This window comes from Chiloscyllium punctatum, chromosome 5 (assembly GCF_047496795.1).
Source record: "Chiloscyllium punctatum isolate Juve2018m chromosome 5, sChiPun1.3, whole genome shotgun sequence".
Taxonomy (NCBI): domain Eukaryota; kingdom Metazoa; phylum Chordata; class Chondrichthyes; order Orectolobiformes; family Hemiscylliidae; genus Chiloscyllium; species Chiloscyllium punctatum.
In genome coordinates, this window is record NC_092743.1 from 105,248,468 (window position 1) to 105,274,134 (window position 25,667).

The following is a 25,667-nucleotide window of genomic DNA, read 5'->3' on the forward strand; positions in this document are numbered from 1 at the left end:
AATTCTTCCATAAATCCCCTCTAAACCATCTGCTCTTTACATTAAACCTATGGCCCCTAGTTATTGACTAAGAGAAATGTTTCTTCCTATCCACCCCATCTATGCCCCACATAACTTTGTTTGCCTCAATCAGATGTGCCTTCATCCATCTCTGCTCTAAGGAAAACAACCCAGCCTGTCTAGTCTCTCTTCATAGCTGAAATGTTTCAGACCAGGGAACATCCTGGTGAACCTCTTCAGCACTCTCTGTGATGCAATCACATCCTTCCTGCAGCGTAGCTTTCAGAACAGCACACAATAACCAAAGTATATCCTAGCAAATGTTATATACGATTCCATCATAACCTCACTGCTTTTATATTCAATGTGTTGACAAACAAAGCTGAAAATGTGTTGCTGGAAAAGCGCAGCAGGTCAGGCAGCATCCAAGGAGCAGGAAAATCGATGTTTCGGGCATGAGCCCTTCTCCAGGAATGAGAAAAGTGTGTCCTGCTCCTTGGATGCTGCCTGACCTGCTGTGCTTTTCCAGCACCACATTTTCAGCTCTGATCTCCAGCATCTGCAGTCCTCACTTTCTCCTGTTGACAAACAAAGGCAAGTATCGCATATGCTATCTTCACTACCTTATCAACTTGTTTCTCACACATGTATGCCAAGGTCCCTCTGCTCCTCTGTACTTTGAAAGTTTATCATGAACTCCTTTGCTTTGGTAATCCTCTTTTTAAAAGCATCATGTCACACTTATCCGGATACAATTCTATTTGCCAATGTTGTGCCCACATGGGGTGATTAAACCAATTAGTGTCAATGCATGTAAGGAGAAGCTTGATAAGCACATGAGGAAAATGAATAGAATCATGATTTGGAGATGCTGGTGTTGGACTGGGGTGTACAACGTTAAAAATCACACACCAGGTTATAGTCCAACAGGTTTATTTGAAAGCACACTAGCTTTCGGAGCACCGCTCCCACAACCACCTGATGAAGGAGCAGCGCTCCGAAAGCTAGTGCTTCCAAATATACCTGTTGGACTATAACCAGGTGTTGTGTGATTTTTAACAATGAATAGAGGGTTCTATTGAAGTGAAGTAGGGTGGAAGACTTGTGTATAACATTGACACTGCAATAGCTTATTTTTCTTTCATAAAGTCTTTGTAATTCCCACGTAATTTCAATCTACTATCAGACATTTCATGAAATAACTGAACTCAAAGGAGAGGACACACCTCATACCCCACCCCCACCTCAAAACCTTGAAACAGAGGGGAAAGGTCCCACATTGTCACGTCCATGATTATTTTTCCAAAACTAATTTCATGAATGGAATCACAGATTTGAGAGACAGAAAGGCACTCAGTTTCAGTTGGGAAAGCTATTTTGGAAGCGAGTTGTCTGAACAGTGCAAGAGTTAGTGTTGTAGAGTGTGAGTGTTTGAGATCTCCAGCATTATTGTGGAATTTCAGCAAGCTGTGCTACATTTCTTTGGCTATAATCGCAACATTGTACCTGCGTAAAGCTTAGCCTGCCACCTGCTAATGAATAGTGCTTCAGTTTGCCTGGAGTTAACTACACTTCAGCATATCACTATAGCTTATAAATGTTAATGCTGTCTTGCAGCACATGAAACAAGACCCAACAAGAGTACTTCAGTCTTCCAAAATGACCTCTATGGAAATCTGAGATGTTCCTTGCTACTGTAATCCACTTCATGCTGTAAACTGGCCGACCTCCAATGTTTACATCCAAATCATTTATGTAAATGACAAAAAGCAATGGACCCAGCACCAATCCCTGTGGCACTCCACTGGTCACAGGCCTCCAGTCTGAAAAACAACCCTCCACCACCACCTTCTGTCTTCTACCTTCGAGCCAGTTTTGTATCCAAATACTTTGTTCTCCCTGTATTCCATGTGATCTAACCTTGCTTAACCATCTACAAAAGGAACCTTGTTGAACGCCTTACTGAAGTCCGTATAGATCACGTCTACCGCTCTGTCTTAACAAACAAAGAACATCCTCTCATCAATCCTCTTTGTTTCTTCTTCAAAAAATGCAATCAAGTTCAGGAGAAAATATTTCCCATCCTCAAAACTATGTTGACCATCCCTAATCAGTCCTTGCCTTTCCAAATACACGTAAATCCTGTCCCTCAGGATCTCCTCCAACAGTTTGCCCACCACTGATGTCAGGCTTACCGGTTTATAGTCCTCTGGCTTTTCCTTACCACCTTCCTTAAATCTATCCAATGTATTCCTAACTCTGAAGGATGTAGCACATTGCAGCAGAGATGACTCATCCCGCAGCGATCATTCATAGACTAGCTGGGGGACAGTGGATGGTGTTGACAGGGTCTTCCTTCTTCCTGTGTGATCTTTAATTTTTTTTCACAATACTGCAGAGTTCCTCCATGTTGAGGCACTCTCACAGACTCCGGCCTGCCTGTGCTTCTGTCTCACTATGTGGCTGGCAGCTGGAATTGCTGTAGGCCCTTTTAGTTGACTTCAAACCTCGCTGATACCCCCATGCTGGCCTTAATTTGGCACAGCTCCTGGAGTTATTTTCTTAACTGAGTGACCATGCGAAGATAAGAATGAATGTCCTCCCACAGTCACTTCAATGTTCCATGGGTGTCCTGGTTTTGCCAGCTGCTCAGCTTCCACCATGAGGACCTTTTGCACCTTCCTCTTTTCCAGCAAGGGATCCAGAACTTGAGCCCAAATTCTACTCTCCTTGACTCCCTGATTCTGTGTCACTGTGTAAAGAGCCAGGGGGGATGGACTGCAGTGCAGTGCAGATCCCAACGACTATGTTTGCAATTAGTTGGGTCTGCCCCTTCAAGAAATTCAGGATGTTGCAGGGAATGGAGGGTAGAGTTATAAAGAGAAGCTGGATAGGCTGGGACCTTTCTCACTGGAGTGTAGGATGTTGAGAGGTGACCTTTTAATGTTTTATAAAATCATGAGGCATACAGATAAGGTGGATGACAGGTCTCATTTCCCTAGGCTGTGGGAGTTCAAGACTAGGGGGCATATATTCGAGATGAGTGGAGCAAGAGTTAAAAAAAGACATGGGGAGTAATATTTTTACACAGTGGTTTGTATGTGGAATGAACTTCTAGAGGAAGTGGCCAATGGAAGTACAGTTACAACATTTAAAAAACACTTGGATAAGTACATAAATGTTTGGAGGGATATGTGCCAGGAGCAGATGGGACTTGTTTAATTTGGGATTATGGTCGGCATGGGCTGCTTGGACCGAAAGGTCTGTTTTGTGCTTATGATTCTATAATCGGACTATGCCACTTTATTGCAGGATTACCAGGCCTACAGTTTCCAAGGTAGATGAGCCAGACAGGAGGCAAAGTGGCTGAACTGGCTATTCTCACACCTATAAAGGAGCTAGTCCTTGAGCTCGCTTCTTATAAATGGAGTCACCTCATTGACAAAGGTGAGACTGAAGGAAGGTGATGGGAAGGTGAAGCTTTCAAGGGCACATTTTGTGCTGCTGACAGAACCAGCTTGGTAACAGGCTCAAAGGGAGGGTCCATGATAGCCACTACAATCATACAGGCAAAAGTGAGGACTGCAGATGGTGGAAATCAGAGTCTAGATTAGAGTGGTGCTGAAAAAGCACAGCAGGTTAGGCAGCATCTGAGGAGCAGGTAAATCAACGTTTTGGGCAAATGCCTTTCATCAGGAATGAGGCAGGGAGCCTCCAGGGTGGAGAGATAAATGGGAGGTGGGTGGGGCTGGGGAGAAGGTAGCAAAGTGTACAATAGGTGGATGGAGGTGGGGATGAAGGTGATAGGTCAGAGAGGACGGTGGAGCGGATAGGTGGGAAGGAAGATTGGTAGGTAGGACAAGTCATGAGGATGGTGCTGAGCTGGAAGGTTGGAACTGGGGTAAGGTGGGAGGAGGGGAAATGAAGAAACTGGTGAAGTCCACATTGATGCCCTGGAGTTGAAGTGTTCCGAGACGGAAGATGAGGCGTTCTTCCTCCAGGCGTCGGGTGGTGAGGGAGCGGCGGTGGAGGAGGCCCAGGACCTGCATATCCTCAGCAGAGTGGGAGGGGCAGTTGAAATGTTGGCCATGGGGTGGTGGGGTTGGTTGGTGCAGGTGTCCTGGAGATGTTCCCTGAAGCACTCTGCGAAAGGGCGTCCAGTCTCCTCAATGTAGAGGTGACATGTACAGTCATGCAACCCTTATTTCATTTGTGATATTAGCGTTCTCATGTGTTGGGGGTTGGTTAGAGCATTGTGATGGTTTATTAATAAGACTATTGGTATGAGTAAAACATTTTGGGATATGTAATCTAAGAGAGGAATCTAGCTGTAATTTTAATGCTGCTATTTCACTATGTTGGGTATTCACAATTTCCATGAGTTTGGAATGATCCTCCACCTTTCTGTTTCCTACTCAGGTGGACCATTGAATACCCCAGCTCTGAAGAGGGACCTCAGAGATAAAAGAGGAAGATTCAGAGGATGCAGCAGCTCATCCTTTCTCTGTACCATGCACCAGCACAGATACTGGTATCTCAACAGGGTTTCATGACTTGGCACAGAGGGATGCACAAGCTGGTGAGGGCACCTCACAGTCACCCATGCATCTACTGGATAGAGAGAGAAATGGAACATGATTGTGGCAGTTGGAGGATTGTCACAATGGAATGGTCTGTAAGGTGGCAGATGCTGGATGTTCAGCGAGAAGCATGTGAGGGATTGAATGCTGTGGAAAGGACTTCAGAGATGTCTGCCCAGAATTACAGGGCATCTTGGTGTCTGGACAGCATCCACTACTCCTTATCCCTCTCTGGAAGGCAGGGATGTGCAAAAGGACCTCATTGAGCAGCTGACACCTAGACATTCTCTCAGGACAGATTTGAGGGGGCCAGCCATTCCTGCACCATTCAGCCTTTAAGACACCACTATCTAGTGCTATGACAACAAGCAGAATTCCTGCAATGTTGCATGAGCATCCTCCCTGAATGGGCCCTCACAGCTGAAGACAACCAGAAGACTGTTTCTGCAAAATTATCCACAGCAAGAGTGCAAACACCTCTGAATTGCAGCTGAATGTGATGGGGCGGGGAGCTCTGTGCACAATTAGAGTCATGTTATACAGCATGGAAACAGACTCTTCAGCCCAACACATCATTGCTGACGAGGTTTCTTAAACTGACCTTGCATGTGGTAGGCTGTTCATGTTCTTAGGGGAGATTTTCATTAGAAGACTCAATGTTGCATTTTGCACACTCTTTATCTCAGGCTGCGCAAAGTGCAATACACAGGAATCATTTGGGACTCTTTAGTTGTAGCATACTGCTCCACAGCCTCTTCTGACCTCTCCAACCTGTATAAATCTACAGTCCGTGCAATGATTGTCCTTGTTGTACTATAGTTATCATTGTATCTTCATTTAACTGCCATCCAAGGCACCCTGACAGATATTAGGAACCATTTCTTCAAGGGATAGCACTTGTCCCCCAACAGCCATCCCTCTATGGCATTAGACCAATGGAACATTCCTGGCACCTGAGATGTCCTCAATGTGTATGAATCGTTAATGCTGCCAAGGTATCGGACACACACTTGTGGTATTCATTGCTGGTGGCCACATATCAATTGAACAACTGTAGATTGAAATTATTCCAGTAGATGAATATACAGGGCTGGTCTGCTGGAGACTTAATGGCAAGTGTGAGTGGTCGATGGCACCCAGTATCCTCAGGAAGCCTGCCTTTGCAATGAACCTGCTGGATCTTTCAGAATGGCAGATGTGATCAATGTAAATTCAATTGTTGTACAGATTATTGGAACGTTGCATCAGTGAAAACCTAACTGTGATGATGGGCTACAGGCTGGGTAACCCCACATGAACCTGAAAAACTGCACTTAGAAAATAAACTCAGGGCCATGGTCACCATATGGAGCCACTGGAACTGGTTGCCCTTCCACAGAATGATACAAAGAGATATAACTGTGGGTCTGGAGAGTCTCAGTCTCCTACAGTACAATGCCACAGGCTTTGCAAACAGATCATTCTCTATAAGTTAGTTGGCTGCCCAATGCCTTTGAGGCCCCACCATTTTTACCTCTGTAGTCTTTTCACCCTGAGCAGTTCAAGTGACATCCTTAACTTCAGGTGGATCCTACACGTGAACTTCAATTCTTCTTCCTCTCTTTCTCATTCTCCTCCTCTCCTTCCTCATCCTTTTCCTCACTGGAGGTTGTATCTCACATGGAGATCACTATCTTCATTTTCCTACAGATACACAGGTTGCAGTGCGGATGGGTTAGCACTTTACAAAACACATCAGGTCTCAAATCCTCATAAAATGTAAACAAATATAAAACCTTAACTCAGGACTGCTCTCACCTACAGACCTGATCTGCAGTGGTTAATCACTGATTCCAGCTGCTGTATTTCAATCTGCCTGATTAAACACAAATAATTGAAAACTGAGTTCTTCGTCTGCTATTTTGTACATCTACACACCATGTTATTGCAAGTGTAAGCTTTATTCAAGTCTATTGCTTTCTTAATGAACTTCAAAGCTCTTTAATTGGCTCTTTCAGTGTTGCATGAGGGCTCCAATTTTGAAGGCTATCAGATCATCATACTGAAGCATCTTGATGTGTTAACATCTGGACCATGACTGAACGTCATCATCCTGGGTATTGTGCCAATGTGGGTACAGAACAGTCTTGTCCTGGAAGGGTAATATTCTTTTCAGTGAGTGAGAGGGTGGCTAGGAGAGTGGGCAGTTGGGTTGAGCGGGTAGTTGGTCAGGAGATGGTTGGGTCATGGGGATTTAGGATGGGTTGGTTGGAAGTTGGATCAAGTAATCTGGTTAGTGAGTGGTCAGCTAGGATGAAGGGGTAGTTAGGACAGGTCAGGTGGCAATTGAGTTGAGTGAGAAGTGGGGTTGGGTGGACAGTGAGGTCAGATGGGGTTAGGTCAGTGTGAGTTTGTAGTCGGTTTGGACCAAGGGAGTTGATGAGGGATTTGGGTTGATGTGTGAGCGATGAAGGGGTTTGGGTGTGATTCTCAGTTCAGTCATGCTGGCTAATTCGAGTTACATTTTCTGGGTAATTTCAGCACAAGTGCACCTGTCAGGACATCTGCAGAGAAGATTTTTCCCTGTTTTGCAGGGATCTAGGATGAAGGGACATAAATTTGAAATCAGAACCAGTCTGTTGAGGAGACAAGTTAGGACCTTCCAGACCCTGTCACTGGGTCAAAATCCTGGCACTCCCTCCATAATGGCACTATGAGTGGGCTGCAGTAATTCAAGAAGGCATTTCCCCATCACCTTCTCAGGGGCGACTAGGGATGGGCCAGCCCAGCCAGTGATGCCCACATCTCATGAATGAATCTTTAAAAATCCTACTAACATTAGTTAGGTTATGGAAAAATTCTAGCTTTAATTCACATCTGTGCACTCCAGTCTTTTGCATACAAGAGAATTGGAGGCCTCTGTGTCAATTCCACAGTAACTGATGATATTAGGAAAGTTGCATTAAATTTTCCCTCTGCATGCAGGCTTCTGAAAGCCTGAGCTGAAGAGCTGGCCCTCACTGGCACACGTCCTGGTACTTTGCAAAGGTGTGGAGATGATCCAAACATGTGGCATATGTTTATGTATCTGTTATATTCACAAATGAGCTTTTGTTTCCCTCAGGTCCATGATCGCCTGGATCGACATTGCTGCGGTTTTAATCCAGACTTCTCAGAACCCTGTGTAGAAGATTTGCTGCATGAGAAATGCAGGAATCTTAAGGACCATCTGCTCGTGCATATCTTGGTATGTGAGGAACTGGAAATTTTAGAATGGTCCCATGCGAAAGGAAAGAAAATATAACATTTTTTAACCTCTTGTTGCCGTAGAACATCACAAAGTACCTTCCTGCCAATTAATTATTTTTTGAAATCAAGTCACTTTTGTAATTGGAGATATTGCAGCCAATTTCTACATAGCAAGATTCAAAAATCAGCAATGTGATGATGACAAGATAATCTGGTTTTAGTGATTTTGTTGGAGGGGTAAATATTAACCAAAAGGAAAGCGAGTAGCTATGGCCTATTAACATCTCATCTGAAATATGGTACCTGCAATAATGCAGCCCTCCCTCAGCACTGTGCGTGGAGTGTCAGCTTTGGTTTTGATTAGATTAGATTACTTACAGATTAGATTACTTACAGTGTGGAAACAGGCCCTTCGGCCCAACAAGTCCACACCGACCCGCCGAAGCACAACCCACCCATACCCCTACATTTACCCCTTACCTAACACTACGGGCAATTTTTTAGCATAGCCAATTCACCTGACCTGCACATCTTTGGACTGTGGGAGGAAACCGGAGCACCCGGAGGAAACCCACGCAGACACGGGGAGAACGTGCAAACTCCACACAGTCAGTCACCTGAGGCGGGAATTGAACTCGGGTCTCTGGCACTGTGAGGCAGCAGTGCTAACCACTGTGCCACCGTGCCGCCCAAGAGTTTTGGGCTGAACTCTCTCAAGTGAGACTTGAGCCCACAACTTTCTGACTCAGGATTAAGGTTGTTGCTACTTATGGCTGTATTTTGCTGTCTCAGCAGTTCACGCAGTCTGAGGGTTTCAGATATATATCCTGACTATATGCCAGACGCTGACACCAATACTACTTATGAAGTCATTCAACCTTCAAGGACTGCAGAGGCAAAGAACAGCAGTAGGTTAGAAGTTGGAGTTTGTGGCTGAGGCTCAAAATCAGAAATAAAACTGTTTCACTGCTGGCAAAAAATGATATAGCATTGAAGGTAGACATTCAGCCCATCATGCCTACCTACTACTCTCTTTCACTGACTGGCACAGTTTCACTGGCTCTGACATATTTCATCCATGAACCCTGGGCAGCAACTTTAAGCGGTTACTAATGAAGGATATCACAGCCAATCTGATTATCATCATCCAACCATCCACATCGTGCTCAACGGTAGCTGGTTCCAAGGCTAATAAAAAAAAACTTTGGCCCCTAAGTTCAAATGACCACATCATTTCAAGCACAACCCTAGCACGCATTAGCAGCTTATCACCCGAGTGTCCTATACCGGAACATTCTGACACAGCTTTAGATTGAAGAGTTGCCTGATAAGAATGGCAGTGGCATCATGTAAGGAGAGTGAATGGAGGTTGGGGGCTCAGCACTGAGAGATGGGAGGGAGGTATGAGTGCAGGGAATGGGCACCATTATTCTTGTGACTAGAAGGTGTGGTTTGTTCCCATGTTAATTGGTCGTAGAAGGTGTCTGGACATTCCTGAGAGTGGACTTCCCATAAAACCAAATCCTAGGGCTGGAATTAATGGATATGATGGGGTTTTGGATGAAGACATGAGAACTCCATATCGTTCTGTTTTTAGTAAGGGCGACCACATCATGCTCCTCACAGACATTTAACTAGACAGCAGTGAGCCAGCCTTAAGATCAAGACCCTGGGGGAGGGGTCATGTAGGTTAGGAGCTATAAACCAATCAGAAGCTAGCAGTTATATTGTCCAACAACACTGGATGGAAAGTATTGGCTGCTGCTGGCATGTCACCCACTTAGGCTCTGGATTGAAATGGACTCTGACCACAGGAGAGAAATGGTGGGGTGGGAGTCACAAGTGCAGGTTGCAGTAAGGGGGGAGGAGGAGTGCTGGCAGCAAGGATAGGAGGGTGTAACTGTCACAGGCCCCTCACACCCCCACCCCCTTCTAGATGCTAGCTGCTTTGATCTGACTAAAGTACTGACTGAGTCTCATTGAAGGAGAACCCCCCCACCCAAAAGTCCACAATCAGCAACCACATAGGTTCGCTGTCAAGCTTTTCACATGGTGACTGCCCCTGTCCATCACTTCATGGTTACCAGTGGTGAGATGAGACTCATTACTGGGCATTGATTGTGACAAGCAGAAGGCTTCCCACCATGAACTTTATTGGAGCGGATGCGAAAATATATCGATGACCTCACCTACCACCATCCACTAAATTAAATGCCTCCTGCCAGCAAACTCACTATGAGGGTTGGCATAAAATGACATCCTATATTTCCCGAGTTAAATATCACCTCCCTCCATGTCACACACCTTCTCTCCTGCAGCCTTTCCCTGTGAGGTTTCAGTACCATAGACATTCCCCTTCCACATCCACATCCAGCAAAGTAACACTGTGTAGTGTATGTCAGAATGGAGTGATTGGCTGAATTCTGGTGTCGCACCCCATCTCATCTGTACAAAGAACAGAATTGTTCCTGAGTTATACCTGTAATGTGCTGCACTTGGGTCCGTAGCATATGTATTGGCATACTGGAAAGGTAGCTGAAAAATGTGTTGCTGGAAAAGCGCAGCAGGTCAAGCAGCATCCAAGGAGCAGAAGAATCGACTTATGCCCGAAACGTCGATTCTCCTGCTCCTTGGATGCTGCCTGACCTGCTGCGCTTTTCCAGCAACACATCTTTCAGCTCTGATCTCCAGCATCTGCAGTCCTCACTTTCTCCATACTAGAAAGGTAGGTATCCATAAATGGCCAAGACCTCAAAAGCTAGAATAGTTGCCAGCCATTCACACATTTGCACAGGTATCAATGATTTTGAAATGATCTTTCTGAGCCCCAACTGTTTCCTAAAGTCTGCTTTTTTTCCTGAAATGCAGCATCCTGCACTGGTTTCCCATCTCCTTGCCCACCCCCTCATGCCACCTGAATGTTATTCATGTATGTGCGCCCACTTTCATGCGTCTGTGGAATTCAAGGCCTTTCTGTGCCAAGGCTGTGGTTCCCCTGTTGGCTTACCTTGGACATTCCACATACATATCACAAAACCAAACAAGGTTATCTTTGTCAGACTTATAGAATAATATAAACAGTAAAAATATATTTCATCCTCAACCAGAGTGCTGTGGATGTTCAGTCATTGAGTAAGACATCTATATATCCTCAGGAGTCCAGGGAACTATGAGTTATTAGGACAGGGCAAGACACTGCAGTAGAGGTAGAATCTCAGGATTCATGTGCTGTAACTTCACTGCGTCTGCATTTTAATAATGCATCACTGGCAGTTAAAAGTGCTTATCCATTATATTAATATTTTTTAACATAGTCCAACATTTTACAATTTATACCGATAAAAATTGACGTTTCAATCCTTTAAACACAAGTCATGTTCAATTTCTTACTACACAAGAATCATAGAGAACTGACCTTTTATAAGGAGCATTCCATGCTGCATTTAAATTGATTGTGAACTTTCTATTCTCAGGTTAACTTACTGTCCTTGACACAAAAAAAAGTCATATTCTTGATAAGGAAATCATTGAATAGGCACACACACTTCCCGTAACCCTGACTCCAACGTGTAAATATGGATCTAAAATGCCTTTATCTTCTTCTTTTAACTCAATGAAATTCCAAGAGTACATTTTACTTTGATAAGTATCTCCCAGTGGATTATCAACTATATTGTCTAGAGTTTAGAAGAATGAAAGGTGATGTCATTGGAATGTATAAATTTTTAGAAAGGCCAGCCTCAGGAAAAAGGTATGACCATTAAGCACTGACATGAGAAATCTATTTGTTTCCTGCATGTCAGTTTGGAAAATATTTTGTATTGCTACTGTGCACTCCTATAGCTGGTTGCATGTCCTAATCCTCACTAGAACAGCAATACCTGGAACACATCTGATCAGAGAAGGGAAATTGTATTATAATTGGCACATACGGCAGTAAAACAGCTCTGTACTTAGTATACTGCCAAGTAGCAGTGTCAATTTATTGAAAAGAAATTCCACAGAGTAAATCAGTTAATACAGCAAAAAGAAACATTAAGGTTAGAAGGGGTAAGTGGTCATGTACAATTGATTTTCTTTAGCACATAGTGTCAAGAAATGTCTGGACACGGAGATTTGTCAGTGATTTCTCACACAGACCTCAATAACATGAGACATACTGAGGATTGGTAAAGGCGAAGGTGGATGAATGAATAGGTTTTGTTCTCAAACAATTAGCTGCCTTTCAAAGCAACGTTGTTTTAACAAGTACTGATAGCAGGTTACTTGCCAGCTCTCTGATCACCCATTAAGCAAACCAAAAAAAAACAAATTTTTAAGGAAAGTAAAAACCAAGAGAGACAACAAGATGCTTTGCAAGTATACAAAAAGGAGCTGTCCAATCTCAAACCATTTCCAGCAATGAATTAGTGATCAGTCCCAAACGATGTTTCTCTGTCTCTTTTGATTGCATTCTGGAAAGAAAGTTGACAAATGTACGCTCAATAAGCAAAAATCCCAGAAGAAGAAAAAGGGTAGCGCAACCATTATATACATTTCATTCCTTTCGAAGTAAAGTCGAATACCAAACAACTAATTTGCCACCTGTCTTACCACATCTGCAGTTTCACAGCTTGGTAATTTTGTGCTGCAAATATAGAATTTCCTCATCTGTGCAATAACGTAGTCTAGTTCACAAGGTCAGGAAATTGTGCTTCTACAGCACTAAGCTAAGTGCCTGACTGCAAGAGCAGTGTCTGAAACAGAGAAGACAATGAATTAGCTTGGTGCTTTCTGATGGGATCCACAGACAATAAGTTAATTTTCACAGCCATGCGAATACCATTCCCTAAGTCTCTTCTCCATCAATTTCCTGGATATGTTGATTGCCTCTGTGTGATTAGACTGCTTTGCTGACATCAAGTGAGTGTTCAAACACCAAATTTGAAAGATCTCAACCATCATTTTCTGATCTACTAGTCACAAAGTCTACTTGCTTGTCACCATTTCCTTTTCATCCACAATTGTCAGTCTCTGATTCAAATCCTTTACAATGTTGATGTTCTATTCATTCCTGAGTTTCAGACTAGACAGCCCCTCCACACAAAGTTAAAAATCACACAACACCAGATTATAGTCCAACAGGTTTATTTGGAAGCATTAGCTTTCAGAGTGCTGCTCCTTCATCAGGTGGTTGTGACTACCATCGACACCACTAACTGCCGGCTTAAAGTAGAGAGGATCTCCAAAAACATCGCACACATCGGACAACCACCTGATGAAGGAGCAGCACTCCAAAAGCTAGTGCTTCCAAATAAACCTGTTGGACTATAACCTGATGATGTGTGATTTTTAACTTTGTATACCCCACCAACACCGGCATCTCCAAATCATGACTTCCACCACAAAGTTCACTTAGTTCCATTTCTACAATATTGCCCACCTCACGCCTTGATCGTCCCCAGAATTCAGTACGCCCATCCTTTCTTTGTTAATCTCTTCCATTCAACATAATTTCTATGTTGTACAAATCTTGGACTACTACATCCAGCAAAAAATCTTGGACTACTGTGTCCCACTGATTATTTACCCTGTGACTATTTTTGCCCTTTCTACCCCCAATTTTTAAAAATTGTGCATTCCTGCATGATTTTATTACCCTCTGTTTCTCTGACTTCCTGCAGTGCAAAATTCAAGTCAACATCTAGCTCCTCCAATTCTTTTCTTTGCCTCATCAGCAATGTCTTTAGTCTTTAGTCAATGTATCCTCCTTACTTGGAATCCCCTCCTAATCCTGCAACGTCTCCACCACCCTTTAAATATATGTATGTCTATTCAACAAGGCTTTCAGTAACTCCTCCTAATCTTTTCCATTATTTTGCCTATCCCTACCTTTGAAGCATTTTCAGGACCTTTTTCCCTTTAAGACAGTGTACAAAACTTTTATTGTCACCTGGAGCTTTGATGGCTTAATGAGTTCCATCTAAAATACTTTGGACGCTTGGGAAGCCTTCCAACTACAAAATGTTCAAAGTCTTCTCCAGATGGCATCTCCTCTTAAACTGAAACATGATAAAAAAATGGAATCAGTCACACATTTTACACAGGGTTTAGCTGAAGACTTGGTTGAACAGATGTCCTCTGCAGTAGCTTAGAAACATCCTGTGCTGTGGAAAATTGGGGAGAGAAAAATCATCCACATCTGTGCCGAGTTTGTAGGTGATCCTGCAGCAGGTGATTTGGGTCAATCATTTAAATTAAGGAACCTATCCATCAAATATTGGTGAGACGAATGATGGAGATTCCTGGTTGGGCACATCTTTGCAGAGATGTACTTCCTAATCATTATGGGTTTTCAATTGGACACTTTCCAGTCTCCTCTGTTCTGGAAGATATAGATAATAGGATGAGCAAGTGGTAAATGAGAATTATTGAAAAAATTACCATTCCTGATTGATATCAGCAACTGGAAAGTATACAAGTGCCTAAACCTAGATTGTATTAATGAATGTAAATTATTGCATTAGGTTCGAAAAGGAAATCCATCTCAACTTGTGTACATCGACAATGCAGGAAGACTTCTACAGCATGAAAACAACCTCAACTTCAAATTGTTGGAAGGCATTGACGAGTAAGTACGCCTTCATTGTCAGATTCCTAAAACATTTTCTCACATTGATGTCAATATCTCCCAAATTCAGTAATGCTTAGAACCCATGCTAGGGAGTTGAAACCTCGGACTCATGGAACAGCTACAGCAACTGAACTATAGTCAGTAGCCAATGGAGGGGACACACAGAGATGAATTTCACCAGGTTCTGGGTAGTGGGAACAGAGGCTGGCAAGAGGGAGAGAATGGAAAGGAGAGATGAAGTGTTTGGTATTTGGTAAATGGTGAATAGCGGCTCCCTCCTGCCGTTCTGCTGACGCTTGGTGCCAGATTGATCCAGTGGAGTATAAAAGGCCCCAATGACATATTGCCAGCAGCAGATTGATACCCATCACATGGAAAGTCCATAGAGATTGGCCCACTTCTGGGGGAGGAGGTGGCACCAGAGGAGGAGTTCCCATTGCCTGAAGAGGGGCCATTAAAATGGAAAACCCATTCGTAAAGTCCTCCAGAGGAATTTCTCTTCTGATCAGCATTCTGCCATCTGATTATTTGTAAGGAACTACCTGTTCCTAATGGTCTATGGCTGTGTCTGACTCTCCTAGTTGGAATTATTGGCACTCACAATGGGCCAGTGATATGGAAATCCTGCCCATATGCCAAATATAGGCAAGTAAAAGATTACCTCCAGAAATATATTGAGTGGATTCCTCTGCTGTCAAGTATAGTCTTTTGGTCCTACGTGTCATGGTCCCAAAGCCTGTGATTAAAATTCAGTTTATGGTGTGGGAAGATGAAACCTCAAAAACTTATTCCTCAAATAAGAGAAACATTTCAGAGTCACAAGTTAGTGCACAAGAAAAACATATCTCAACGTCTTACAGGTGTCCTCCCACCTCAGCAGATGAGACAGTACTGAAAAATGATATCTCATGTTCTCTACCTTTCATGACCTCAGGACATCACAAGTGATTTACAACTAATAAATATTTGTTAAAGTGTAGTTATGTACAAAATGCAGCTGCGATTTACATACAGATAACAATGTGTTAATGCCGACATAATCTGCATTAGTTAAATTTGTTGGAAGTCTAATATTGATCAGGATATCAGGGAGAACATCCCTCCCCCCTCCCCTGCCCTTTTCTTTGAATAGGGGTTGTAGAATATATTGCATCCATCTTAAAGGACAGGTGGAGCCTCTGTTTAACATCTTATCCAGAGGACAGCATTTCTGACAATACTGCATTTCCAAAGAACTTCAATGGGAGCATCAATTTGGATTATATCCTCCACTCTCTGCCAGGGACTTGAACCCATAATCTTCAGATTACGAAACAAGTGTTACCCATTGAACCACAGTGGTCTACTGTTGTAATATGTAATTCTCTCATTGAATACAGGCATTGAAAATATCTGTGCTACATTTATTCTTAAATATAAAATGTTTTCTTAACAAAACAAGAGGCAATGGCCTAAACAATATTCTACACAGATCTTTATTAGGGAAAGATAATTTTAAGGTATATTCATCGGTCCTTGGAGGAATATAGGTAAATACAGGACCAAAACATAAGCAAATTAAACTCTGGATTTTATTAGAGTTGTCAAATATTAAAGAAAGAAAAGGATTTTGAACTTGCACAAAATATTCAATTAGCCACAGTTGGAGGTTTTTTTTTTGCTCATTTATAGGATGTGAGTATTGCTGACTGACCAGTATGCTCCTAGTTTTAGATTAGATTAGATTAGACTTACAGTGTGGAAACAGGCCCTTCGGCCCAACAAGTCCACACCGACCCGCCGAAGCGCAGCCCACCTCTTCCCCTACATTTACCCCTTACCTAACACTACGGGCAATTTAGCATGGCCAATTCACCTGACCCTGCACATCTTTGGACTGTGGGAGGAAACCGGAGCACCCGGAGGAAACCCACGCAGACACAGTGAGAACGTGCAAACTCCACACAGTCAGTCGCCCGAGGTGGGAATTGAACCCGGGTCTCTGGCGCAGTGAGGCAGCAGTGCTAACCACTGTGCCACCATGCCGCCCTAGAGAAGGTGGTGGTGAGTTGTCGTCTTCACCTGCTGTGGGTTGGCCCACAATGCTATAAAGGAGGGAATTCCAGGATCTTGACCCAAGGACAGTGAAGGAGCAGTGAGGCATTTCCATGCCAGGATAATGAGTGGCTTGGAGGGGCACTTGCAGGTGGTGGTGATCTCCTCTATCTGCTGCCCTTGTTTCTACATGAAAGGGATCATTGGTTTGTAAGATGCTGTCTAAGGGTCTTTGGTCAATTTCTGCAGTGCATCTTGTAGATTTTCACACTGCTACTACTCACCAACAATTATTGAGGGAATGTATGTTTGTGGATGTGGAGCCAATCAAGTGGGCTTGATCGTTAATCTACATTGTTTTTGTTCAGTAATCTGCTGAGAGCAGCTTCATTTGCTGAACCACAAAAAAGTGCCATGATTTTTCTTTAACTATTGGAGACAGGACCCAAGTCTATCTCAACTGGAAGAAGGATCAAATCCCATGCATTAACCTGATTCACATGCAAGCCATCTGAGCTAACCAGCCCAAGGCCAGCAACACCTTGCAGGAAGTTCATGGATTAGGCACACATGCAATTAGAAATATTCACTGTAATGAAACCAGAAAGGGGAGGCTGTCATTAATGAACAAAGCTTTGGAAAATTGGTTGATTTCCTCACAAAGTACAAAAGATAGAAAACAGGTTCAATAGAGCTTTTCAATATTTCGAATTACCTTGAGAGAATACGCAATGAATAATTATTTGCGCTGAGAGTGAGAAATGGGTAACCAGAAGTCAGAAATTTAGGGTTTTCACTGAGAAAATTACACCTGAGATTAAAAATGTTGCACAGAGTTATTAAAACTCAATGTCATAGTGGTTATAATGCACGAACTGTGGTAATGTTTTAAAGGACAAATATTTTGAAAGGATGAATGTAAAAATGCATAAAGAACAGACTAATCAGGTTAGAATAAACAGTGATAGCTGACATCAGCTGAATGGCCTCTTCAGAGCTGAATATCATTGTAGTTTCAGTGATTCTACCAAGCATAGGAAATTGATGCTTTTAAATTTTGTGCATTGTAGCAAGTATTGTTCAGTTTAAACCCTATGTTTTTAATCACATGCTTTATGGCATCACCTCCCCAAAACCTCAAATGTGACGAGTTGCACACATCCATTAGTGTAGTTTCTTCAAAAATATTGGCATAAAATATACCTTAAAAATTAGCATATCTATTCCCTCCCTTGTCTGAGGGTCAAAGAGTAACATTGACATGACTAGACCAGGGAAGTTAAAAATCAGACAACACCAGGTTATTGTCCAACAGATTTATTTGGAAGTACTAGCTTTCAGAGCATTACTCCATCAGGTGGTTGTGGAGTATAAGACTGAAAGACACAGAATTTATAGCAAAAGTTTACAGTGTGATGTAACTGAAATGATATATTGAAAAAGACCTAGATTTTTTGTTAAGTGTCTAATCTTTTAGAATTGGCATGTTGGTTTCAATTCTTTCATATGTAAATCGCAAAACTTTTTTAAAAGTTACATTCTCAAGTGTACTTTAAGAATTAGTGTCATGTTGGCCCAGACAATGTATTGGTGTGAACTTCCCTGTGTGAGACTGTGCCACAATAGTCAGATTGATTCTAATCTAAAAGGGATTTACAGAATCTTATATGGATTCATGCAGTTTTTGAGCAAAGTAAAATGTAATTTGCAAGTACAAATTCACCCCACAAACTTACATGTGTTTGTGTGCATGTGGGTGTGGGTGTTGGGGACGAGGGCACAGTAATGGATGTCTGTGAGAGACTGTGTGTATATGTGTGTGAGTGTAAAGGGATATACGTCTGTGAGAGGCTGCATGTATGAGTGTGGGAGTGTATGTGTGAGTGTATGAGAGACAGTCTGCATGAATGTGTGTGTGTGTAGGAGTTTGTGTATATTTGTGTGTGTGAGTTTGTGTATGTGTGTGTGCGCGTGTGTGTGAACACAAATAGACCAGTGAGTTATACCTTTCCAAAACTACACGGATGCAAAAAGGTATTCAAAACATGATTCCTAGTACTATCATTGAGAAAATTGGTGTGACAACATCCTTCTGCATTATTTATGTCTCTTTTCATTTTCTTTTCTCACTTTTTTTTAATATTTCTCATTCTTTTTCTCTTCTTTATTTGTCTGTCTTCAGTCGGTGTCACTTTAATAACTTGCCTTCGTTTTTACCAATGGATAATGGGGTTACTGTATTTCCATACCCTGCACTCCAGTAACAGCTCTGTGCAAAACCCTCTGACTACTGTGGACAGTGCAAACTGGATGCAGCATGCACTGTCAGTACCTGAATGTAATGTACAACGCTGCCTGCAACACCCAAAGCTGCCTGATTGGAGCATTCAATGTGCGCTGAATATATGCTGTTTCATTACTCAGATTCAGCAGGCCATCAGAATTTAATGAGTTTAAGTAATGCAGCTAACTGAGATATTGCACAGGCTGATGCTTCCAGTTGGTTTTGCAGATGTTGTTCTTGGAGATTTCTGAAATACTGTGGTATGAAGAGAGATTCATCTGTCCACATTCCTGGATGAAAACCTCGATATAAATCCATAAATATATAAAACCAGCTGTTCAAACCACTTTACCCTAGAGATGTGTGTGTGGCAGCAGAATTACCTCAGCAGACCTTCTTCAAATATTACGAGCTTTCTGCTGAAACTGGCCAGCCCTGTACAGAATTCATATCTGAGCCATTTTAGACTGTCAAGTCGAGGAAACACAAGTAACTTAAATAAATATTCATAACAGCCTGTAGAGATTCTAAATTCACAAAGAATTAACTATGCAGTGAGCTGTCAGTGGTGCTGGAGATTGCATGATGTTTCCTCAATTCACTTACACCACTTGTGCAACACCCAACAAGATAACAGCATTGTTCCTATAAGTGCACATAATGTGAGAAGACTACAAGTTATAGTGTGTCATCTCAGATGCAGGAATGTTACCAGAGAAAGATTGTTGCGAAACCAAAGGAAAAGAACTTGTTTGAATGTTTTAAGGAAAGCTTTCCAGAAACAGAAAACGTCAGAGAGGTATAGAGAAGAAATTCCAGATCTGAGGTCCTGGACAGGAGGAGGAATGACCATGAATGTCTAAAATTAATTAAAGCTGGGAATGTACAATAATCCACAGTTGGAAAAGTGCTAAAAGATTGTGTACTTTCATTGTACATACATGAGGCAACACTAATATGTACTATAAGATAAATGCATAATGCAGCTATGCTAGACACAATCTGAGGCATTAGCTAGAACTGTACAATACATGATGTAGCAGAACTACAAATCCTCAGGCAGTAGTTGTCCATTGGTCCTTCTGCCTGATCCCTACACAAATTCCATGAAATTTGTCTAAAGATTCCTTTGATCGATTTCCAAATCTAAGTACCTTGCTATTTGCAGAAAGAGATATTTCTGATCCTTTATTTATGCCTGTCACAGATTTCTTAATGGTTACATCTGCTCTCCTAATATTATGTGCGACCAGCTTATTATATTCTATTTTAAATATTTTGACCAAACTTTCATTCTATATTTAAAATTTTAAAATTTTGTTCAGAGCAAATATTAATGGCCTTAAAATTGAATAAAACTCTAGAATGACCAGTTGAATTATATTTTGATTTTTTGTTTGAAAGGCATTGCACAGCATGGCTTTGGAAATTAAGTATCTGATAAAACTAGGTAAAGGCCTGGTTTGTATTTGCATAATAATGGAATAAATCAGACAGTGGTGCAGTAAAATGCAGAAGCCCAGAAGTTGCTGAGATTTTCCCTGCTGTTTCACAGCCTTTGCTGCACCAGTACCTTGCAGAGAGGCTATGCATTAAAATACATGAAAGGGTGCCAAGTTCCTATGTTTATCCACTAAACATACCTGAGAAGACCACATTGGGAACACCAGATACAGTAAACTAGGTTGGAAGAGAGACAGGTGAACCTCTGTTTCAACTGGAAGGACTGTTTGGGTCCTGGATGAAGGTGGTGTGCTGGCAGGTTTTGCATCTTTTACGGTTGGAGTGGAAGTGGGGTTGGTGGGGAGAGTGGTGCGAACCAAGGAGTGATAAGGGAGCGGTCCGTCTGGAACACAAAGAAGGGTGAGCAGGGCCAAATGTTGTTGGTTCTTAATTATTACCAGATTGCCTCTCCGACCCCAAAATTCTACTTTAAAGAAGTTACATCTTATTCCTTCAAAATGTAATTCATGTCGAATATTTTTTTAAAAACATTCATGAAAGTGGAACATTTTAGTTCTTCCATCTCTTTTAGTGCACTCTGTCTTAATCCCATCTTTCTTGCCCTCAGTAACTTGATATAACAGATGTTAAAGTAGATGACCCAAAAGTTCATTTACATGTTTAGAGGTGTATTTTAGCAGAGAAAAGAGATGTTGAGAGATTTGGGGAGGGAATTCCAGAATTTGGGGGCAGCTGACAACCATCAATGCTGGAGTGATTAAAATCGGGGATGAGGGGCTCTTCTGGCATGGTGGTAGTGCCCCTTCCTCTCAGCCAGGAGGCCTGGGTTCAAGCGACATTTGCTCCAAAGATGTGTAATAACATTGCTGAACAGGTTGGTTAAAATATGGGATCCCATTCTATCTCCATTTTGGTTTAACCTCCTCCCCCTTCTCCTTATCGTTCCCTCACTTTTGACTGTTTGTATTGCCCTTAATACATTTTGCATCTAAGTTATTCAATTGGAAACATGGGTGGTTTACTAGTGGTTGTTAATAAGATGAAAATAAAACACCTGTGTGTGTAAAAGTGTTTCTGCATATGATAAAAACAAAGAAAAGAAAATTAAATCAGGGTACTCAAGAGACCAGAATTAAGGGCTAATGAAATCCTCGCCTTCCAGAAGGTTACAGCAACACGGAGGGCCAAGGAAAGGTATAGACAAAAATGAGAATTTTAAAATTGAAGCATTGCTGGACCAATGCAGATCAACAAGCAAGTCGAATGATGAGTGAACGGGAATTGGTGTCTGGGTGAGTCAGCAATGTTTTGGATAATAATAAATGGGTTCTGGTGTCTCTCTCTTCCTTAGGTTTCCTGCAAATGTCATCTCAGTTTTACAGTCTGGATGTTTACAGAAGAGGTTGCTGAGGTCTCTGCACATGGACGCTGAATTCTGGGGCAGTCACAATGGGATGAGAGGCCTGAAGAAGCTGGTTCAGGTCATAGAGAGGAGGGCTCAACTATTGCTCAAATACATCCAGGAAAATAATATCAAATTAGTTCAGGAATAATATGAACTCAATACAATCGACAGTCAAAAGTATGATATTTAGCTATCAGTTGTTTGCAACCAGAGATGGAAAGCCTAATCCGAAAGACCACAATGTCTCATGTTGCATACATGATGAGACTTTTGGAGACATTATTATCACCAGAAAGACAGACAGTTATCAATCCAAGTTTGCAGTAATTTTGCTTTAATGCATTCAAACACATTCACTGTGAATTCTCTCGGAAATGCAATAGCAAGGGACTTGCACCCTCCTGGTGTTTGTGGTCCCTCACCCTGGCCCGTTCTTATGGAAAGGGATGCTTAAATGTTTCAGGGAGGGGCCAGCTGAGGTGTTGCGTCAGTTGTAGGGTAGGGGGAAGGGAGCAAACATTGACCAGCTCTCGCAGTCAAAAATGTTTGCTAAAGTTTGTTGCCAGATTTTAAATTTAAATCAACAATCTTCATCCAATCCTTGGTTAGAAAACAAATCATTTAAACCTTTGTACCCTCTGCCTGCCTCTCGATGCCTAACTCCTGGCCCTCAGCAGTGTAGACTCCATTCTCTTGTGGCCAGTGTTGCCAGTACAGAAATGTTATAATATGTACCATATATGTTAAATAAGAATGTAAATAATTTCTCCTGATGTTTCAGTTATACTTCGGTAACTAAACTAAAACTAGTGCATACACTGAAATCTGCCATCATTACTTGAAGTAATTAAAAGACCTGTTGGGAATGCACCTGTAATTAGTATCGGTTCTATTCCGATCCCCCAGGAAAGCTTAGAATTGATGTGTGACCAAGCTAGTAATTTGATTTTGACTGACTTCACTTTTTATTTCTGGCATGCCACACCTCAAAATCACAAATAACAACCATATGTCATAATGAAACTACAGCTTTCCTTAGAAATTTAGATATGAGCTTTTAAGTTTAATACACTCTGCAAAGTTGTCCCCTGCACCTATTAAACTCCATTTATAATATAGCAGGATACAGAGTACAATCCAATTTTTCTCAAAGAATAGACTTCTGAAGTGAAATGATTCATACAATGTTTCTATTACAGGAGACGAAGCTACATGGTCAGATGCACCCATTGAACTGGTATTAATTTGCATTTAGGAGTAAGGGATGCATCCTAAATCCCATTAACCAACAGCTAAACTTTTTCTGAATCTTTCAGGATTTGGTTCATTCGTACCCGAAAGAGATTACATTAGGGTGTTGAATGTAGAAAATCACATAACACCAGGTTATAGTCCAACAGGTTTAATTGGAAGCACACTAGCTTTCGGAGCGTCGCTCCTTCATCAGGTGGTAGTGGAGGGCTCAATCCTAACACACAGAATTTATAGCAAAACTTTACAGTGTGATGTAACTGAAATTATACATTGAAAAATTGATTGTCTGTTAAGCCTTTTATCTGTTAGAATACCATGCTAAACATCATGGCATAGACACAGAACACAGGGGGCTAACACCTTCAACATATTCTGGATTAGTGGTGCTGGAAGAGCACAGCAGTTCAGGCAGCATCCAAGTAGCTTCAAAATCGATGTTTCGGGCAAAAGCCCTTCATCAGGGCTTCAACATATTATCTAGCTATCAGCATTGTTAACGGCTAACCTGAGAATGCAACTTTTTAAAAAAAGGTTTTGTGATTTGCACATGAAAGAAGTGAAACTATCATGGTATTCTAACAGATGAAAGACTTAACAGACAATCAATTTTTCAATGTATAATTTCAGTTATATCACTCTGTAAATTTTTGCTATTAAATTCTGTGTGTTAGGGTTGAGTCCTCCACCACCTGATGAAGGAGCGTCGCTCCGAAAGCTAGTGTGCTTCCAATTAAACCTGTTGGACTATAACCTGGTGTTGTGAGATTTTTAACTTTGTACACCCCAGTCCAACACCGGCATCTCCAAATCATGAATGCAGAAGATAGGGTTCCTGGCTTTCTTTTACCTCTTTATCTCAAACTTATCTCCATGTGAACCACATCAGACCCTCAAATTATAATCATGAACTTAATATTAAATTGGAGTACAGCAGAGTGATTATGCGAGAAAGAGAGCTATGCAACTCATTGCACTAATGCCACAAGCAGTTTTTACTGTTTCTCGTAGGTAAATTGAATTCAGTGTACTTAAATGGCAACATTTAACTTATGATCATTTGTTTATTTTTTAATGTGAAGACAATGGAGATAACAGCTTGTTCTGATAGTTTAAATAACAATGTTTGTAATGTCTGTGTTCGAGATGTTAGCCTCCATAAAGCCTATATTATGTATATATAAGCCACCTTTCCTCATCCTGCCTCCTCCCACCTTTCAGTATTTGTAGAAATAAAGTGATATGCTGTTAAAACACATTCCAGTCAAACACATCTGAGTTCATTGTTATCTCTGGGCCTGTATATAAGTCAAATATAGCAAGAATTAGAGCGTATCCTCATGCCAGGGGAAGAGCACACACCCAAGAGCTGGTAAAATTCAGATGCTGTGGCAGACTTTTAAATGTTCTGGCAGATTTTTTTATTCATTAACAGGATTTGGATGTTGCTAGCTGGGCCATGATTTATTGACAATATTTAGTGCCATTGCAGTCCATTTCCTGTAGTATGCCAATGCCTTTGGGGGGGGGGGGGGGGGGGGGAGGTGGGGTGGGGAGGTTTCAGGATTTTGATCCAGTGATACTGAAAGAATGATGATGATATACTTCCAGGTTGGAATGGCAAGCGCTTGAAAGGGAATTTGCAGATGGTGGTCATCATAGAATTCCTACGGTATGGAAACAGGCCCTTCGGTCCCTCAAGTTCACACTAACCCTCTGAAGAGTAATCCACCTGGACCGATTCTCCTACCCTACTACTCTACATTTTACTCCTGACTAATGGACTTAACTTACAAATCCCTGAACACCACAAGCAATTTAGCATGGCCAAATGACCTAACCTGCACATTTTTGGATTGTGGTAGGAAACTGGGGCACCCGGAGGAAACCCACGCAGACACAGGGAGAATGTACAAACTTCACACAGACAGTTGCCCGAGGCTGGAATCAAACCCAGCTCCCTGGCACTGTGAGGCAGCTGTGCTAACCACTAAGCCGTTGTGCCGTCCTAGTGTTCCTATCTATCAGCTGCCCTTGTTTTTTTCAAATGGTAGTGATTGGGAGAAGGAGCCTTGGTGAATTTCTACATCTCGTAGATAGTGCACACTGCTGCTAGTAAGTGTCAGTGGTGGAGCAAGTGGATATTTGTGGACCTGTTGCCAATCAAGTTGTTTTGTCCTGGATGGCGTCAAGTTTCTTGAGTGTTGGTGGAGCTGCACCTATCAAGGAAAGTGGGGAGTATTCCATTACACTCTGGACTTGATTAAAGTTACATCAGTTACTTGTGAGGCTGACTGAGCACATGTCTGGCTGAGTGGGAAGTGGGGAGGAGGAGGGGGGGGGGGGGCGGTGTAACAAATGTTTGGACAACAAAACGGTTGAAATTTTGTAGAATCAAAATATAGTTCCAGAGGGATCCTGCCTAACTGCTTATCAATACCCGATGTATCTGTCTGCATCAACACTAGCAGATTTGATTTTAACACTTAAGAAATTTCTTATCTCACCAGGACATGATAGATTGAAGCTTTCAATATCAATTCATATGTTGGTATTTTACCAGTTCTTACTGTCTCATGGATTCTTTTACTTTCCTTCTGCCTTCTTGTAGTTCCCCATTACCCTGCCCTGTATTCTTTCCAGTTGACCCACCCATGTCTGGCAACACCTTCTTCTTATGATAAACCGTTGTCAACCTTTTCATTAGCCACCATCCACATATTTCAACAACAAGTTGCATTTATAACATAACATAACATAACATAGCAAAACATCCTCAGGTGCTTCACAGAAATGATAACTGGACTA

At 42.0% G+C, this 25,667-nt stretch overlaps 1 protein-coding gene across 1 annotated transcript in view; it reads left to right on the forward strand.

The window, feature by feature from the left end:
• Window positions 1–22,988, forward strand: part of gask1a (golgi associated kinase 1A) — a 58,405-nt gene extending 35,417 nt beyond the window's left edge. Inside the window, exons 4-6 of the mRNA XM_072570950.1 lie at window positions 7,684–7,806; window positions 14,315–14,418; window positions 21,555–22,988. Of these exons, the coding sequence (XP_072427051.1) occupies window positions 7,684–7,806; window positions 14,315–14,418; window positions 21,555–21,756 (429 nt within the window). The 3' untranslated portion in view covers window positions 21,757–22,988. The remainder of the gene's footprint in view (window positions 1–7,683; window positions 7,807–14,314; window positions 14,419–21,554) is intronic.
• The last annotated feature ends 2,679 nt before the right edge of the window (window positions 22,989–25,667 follow it).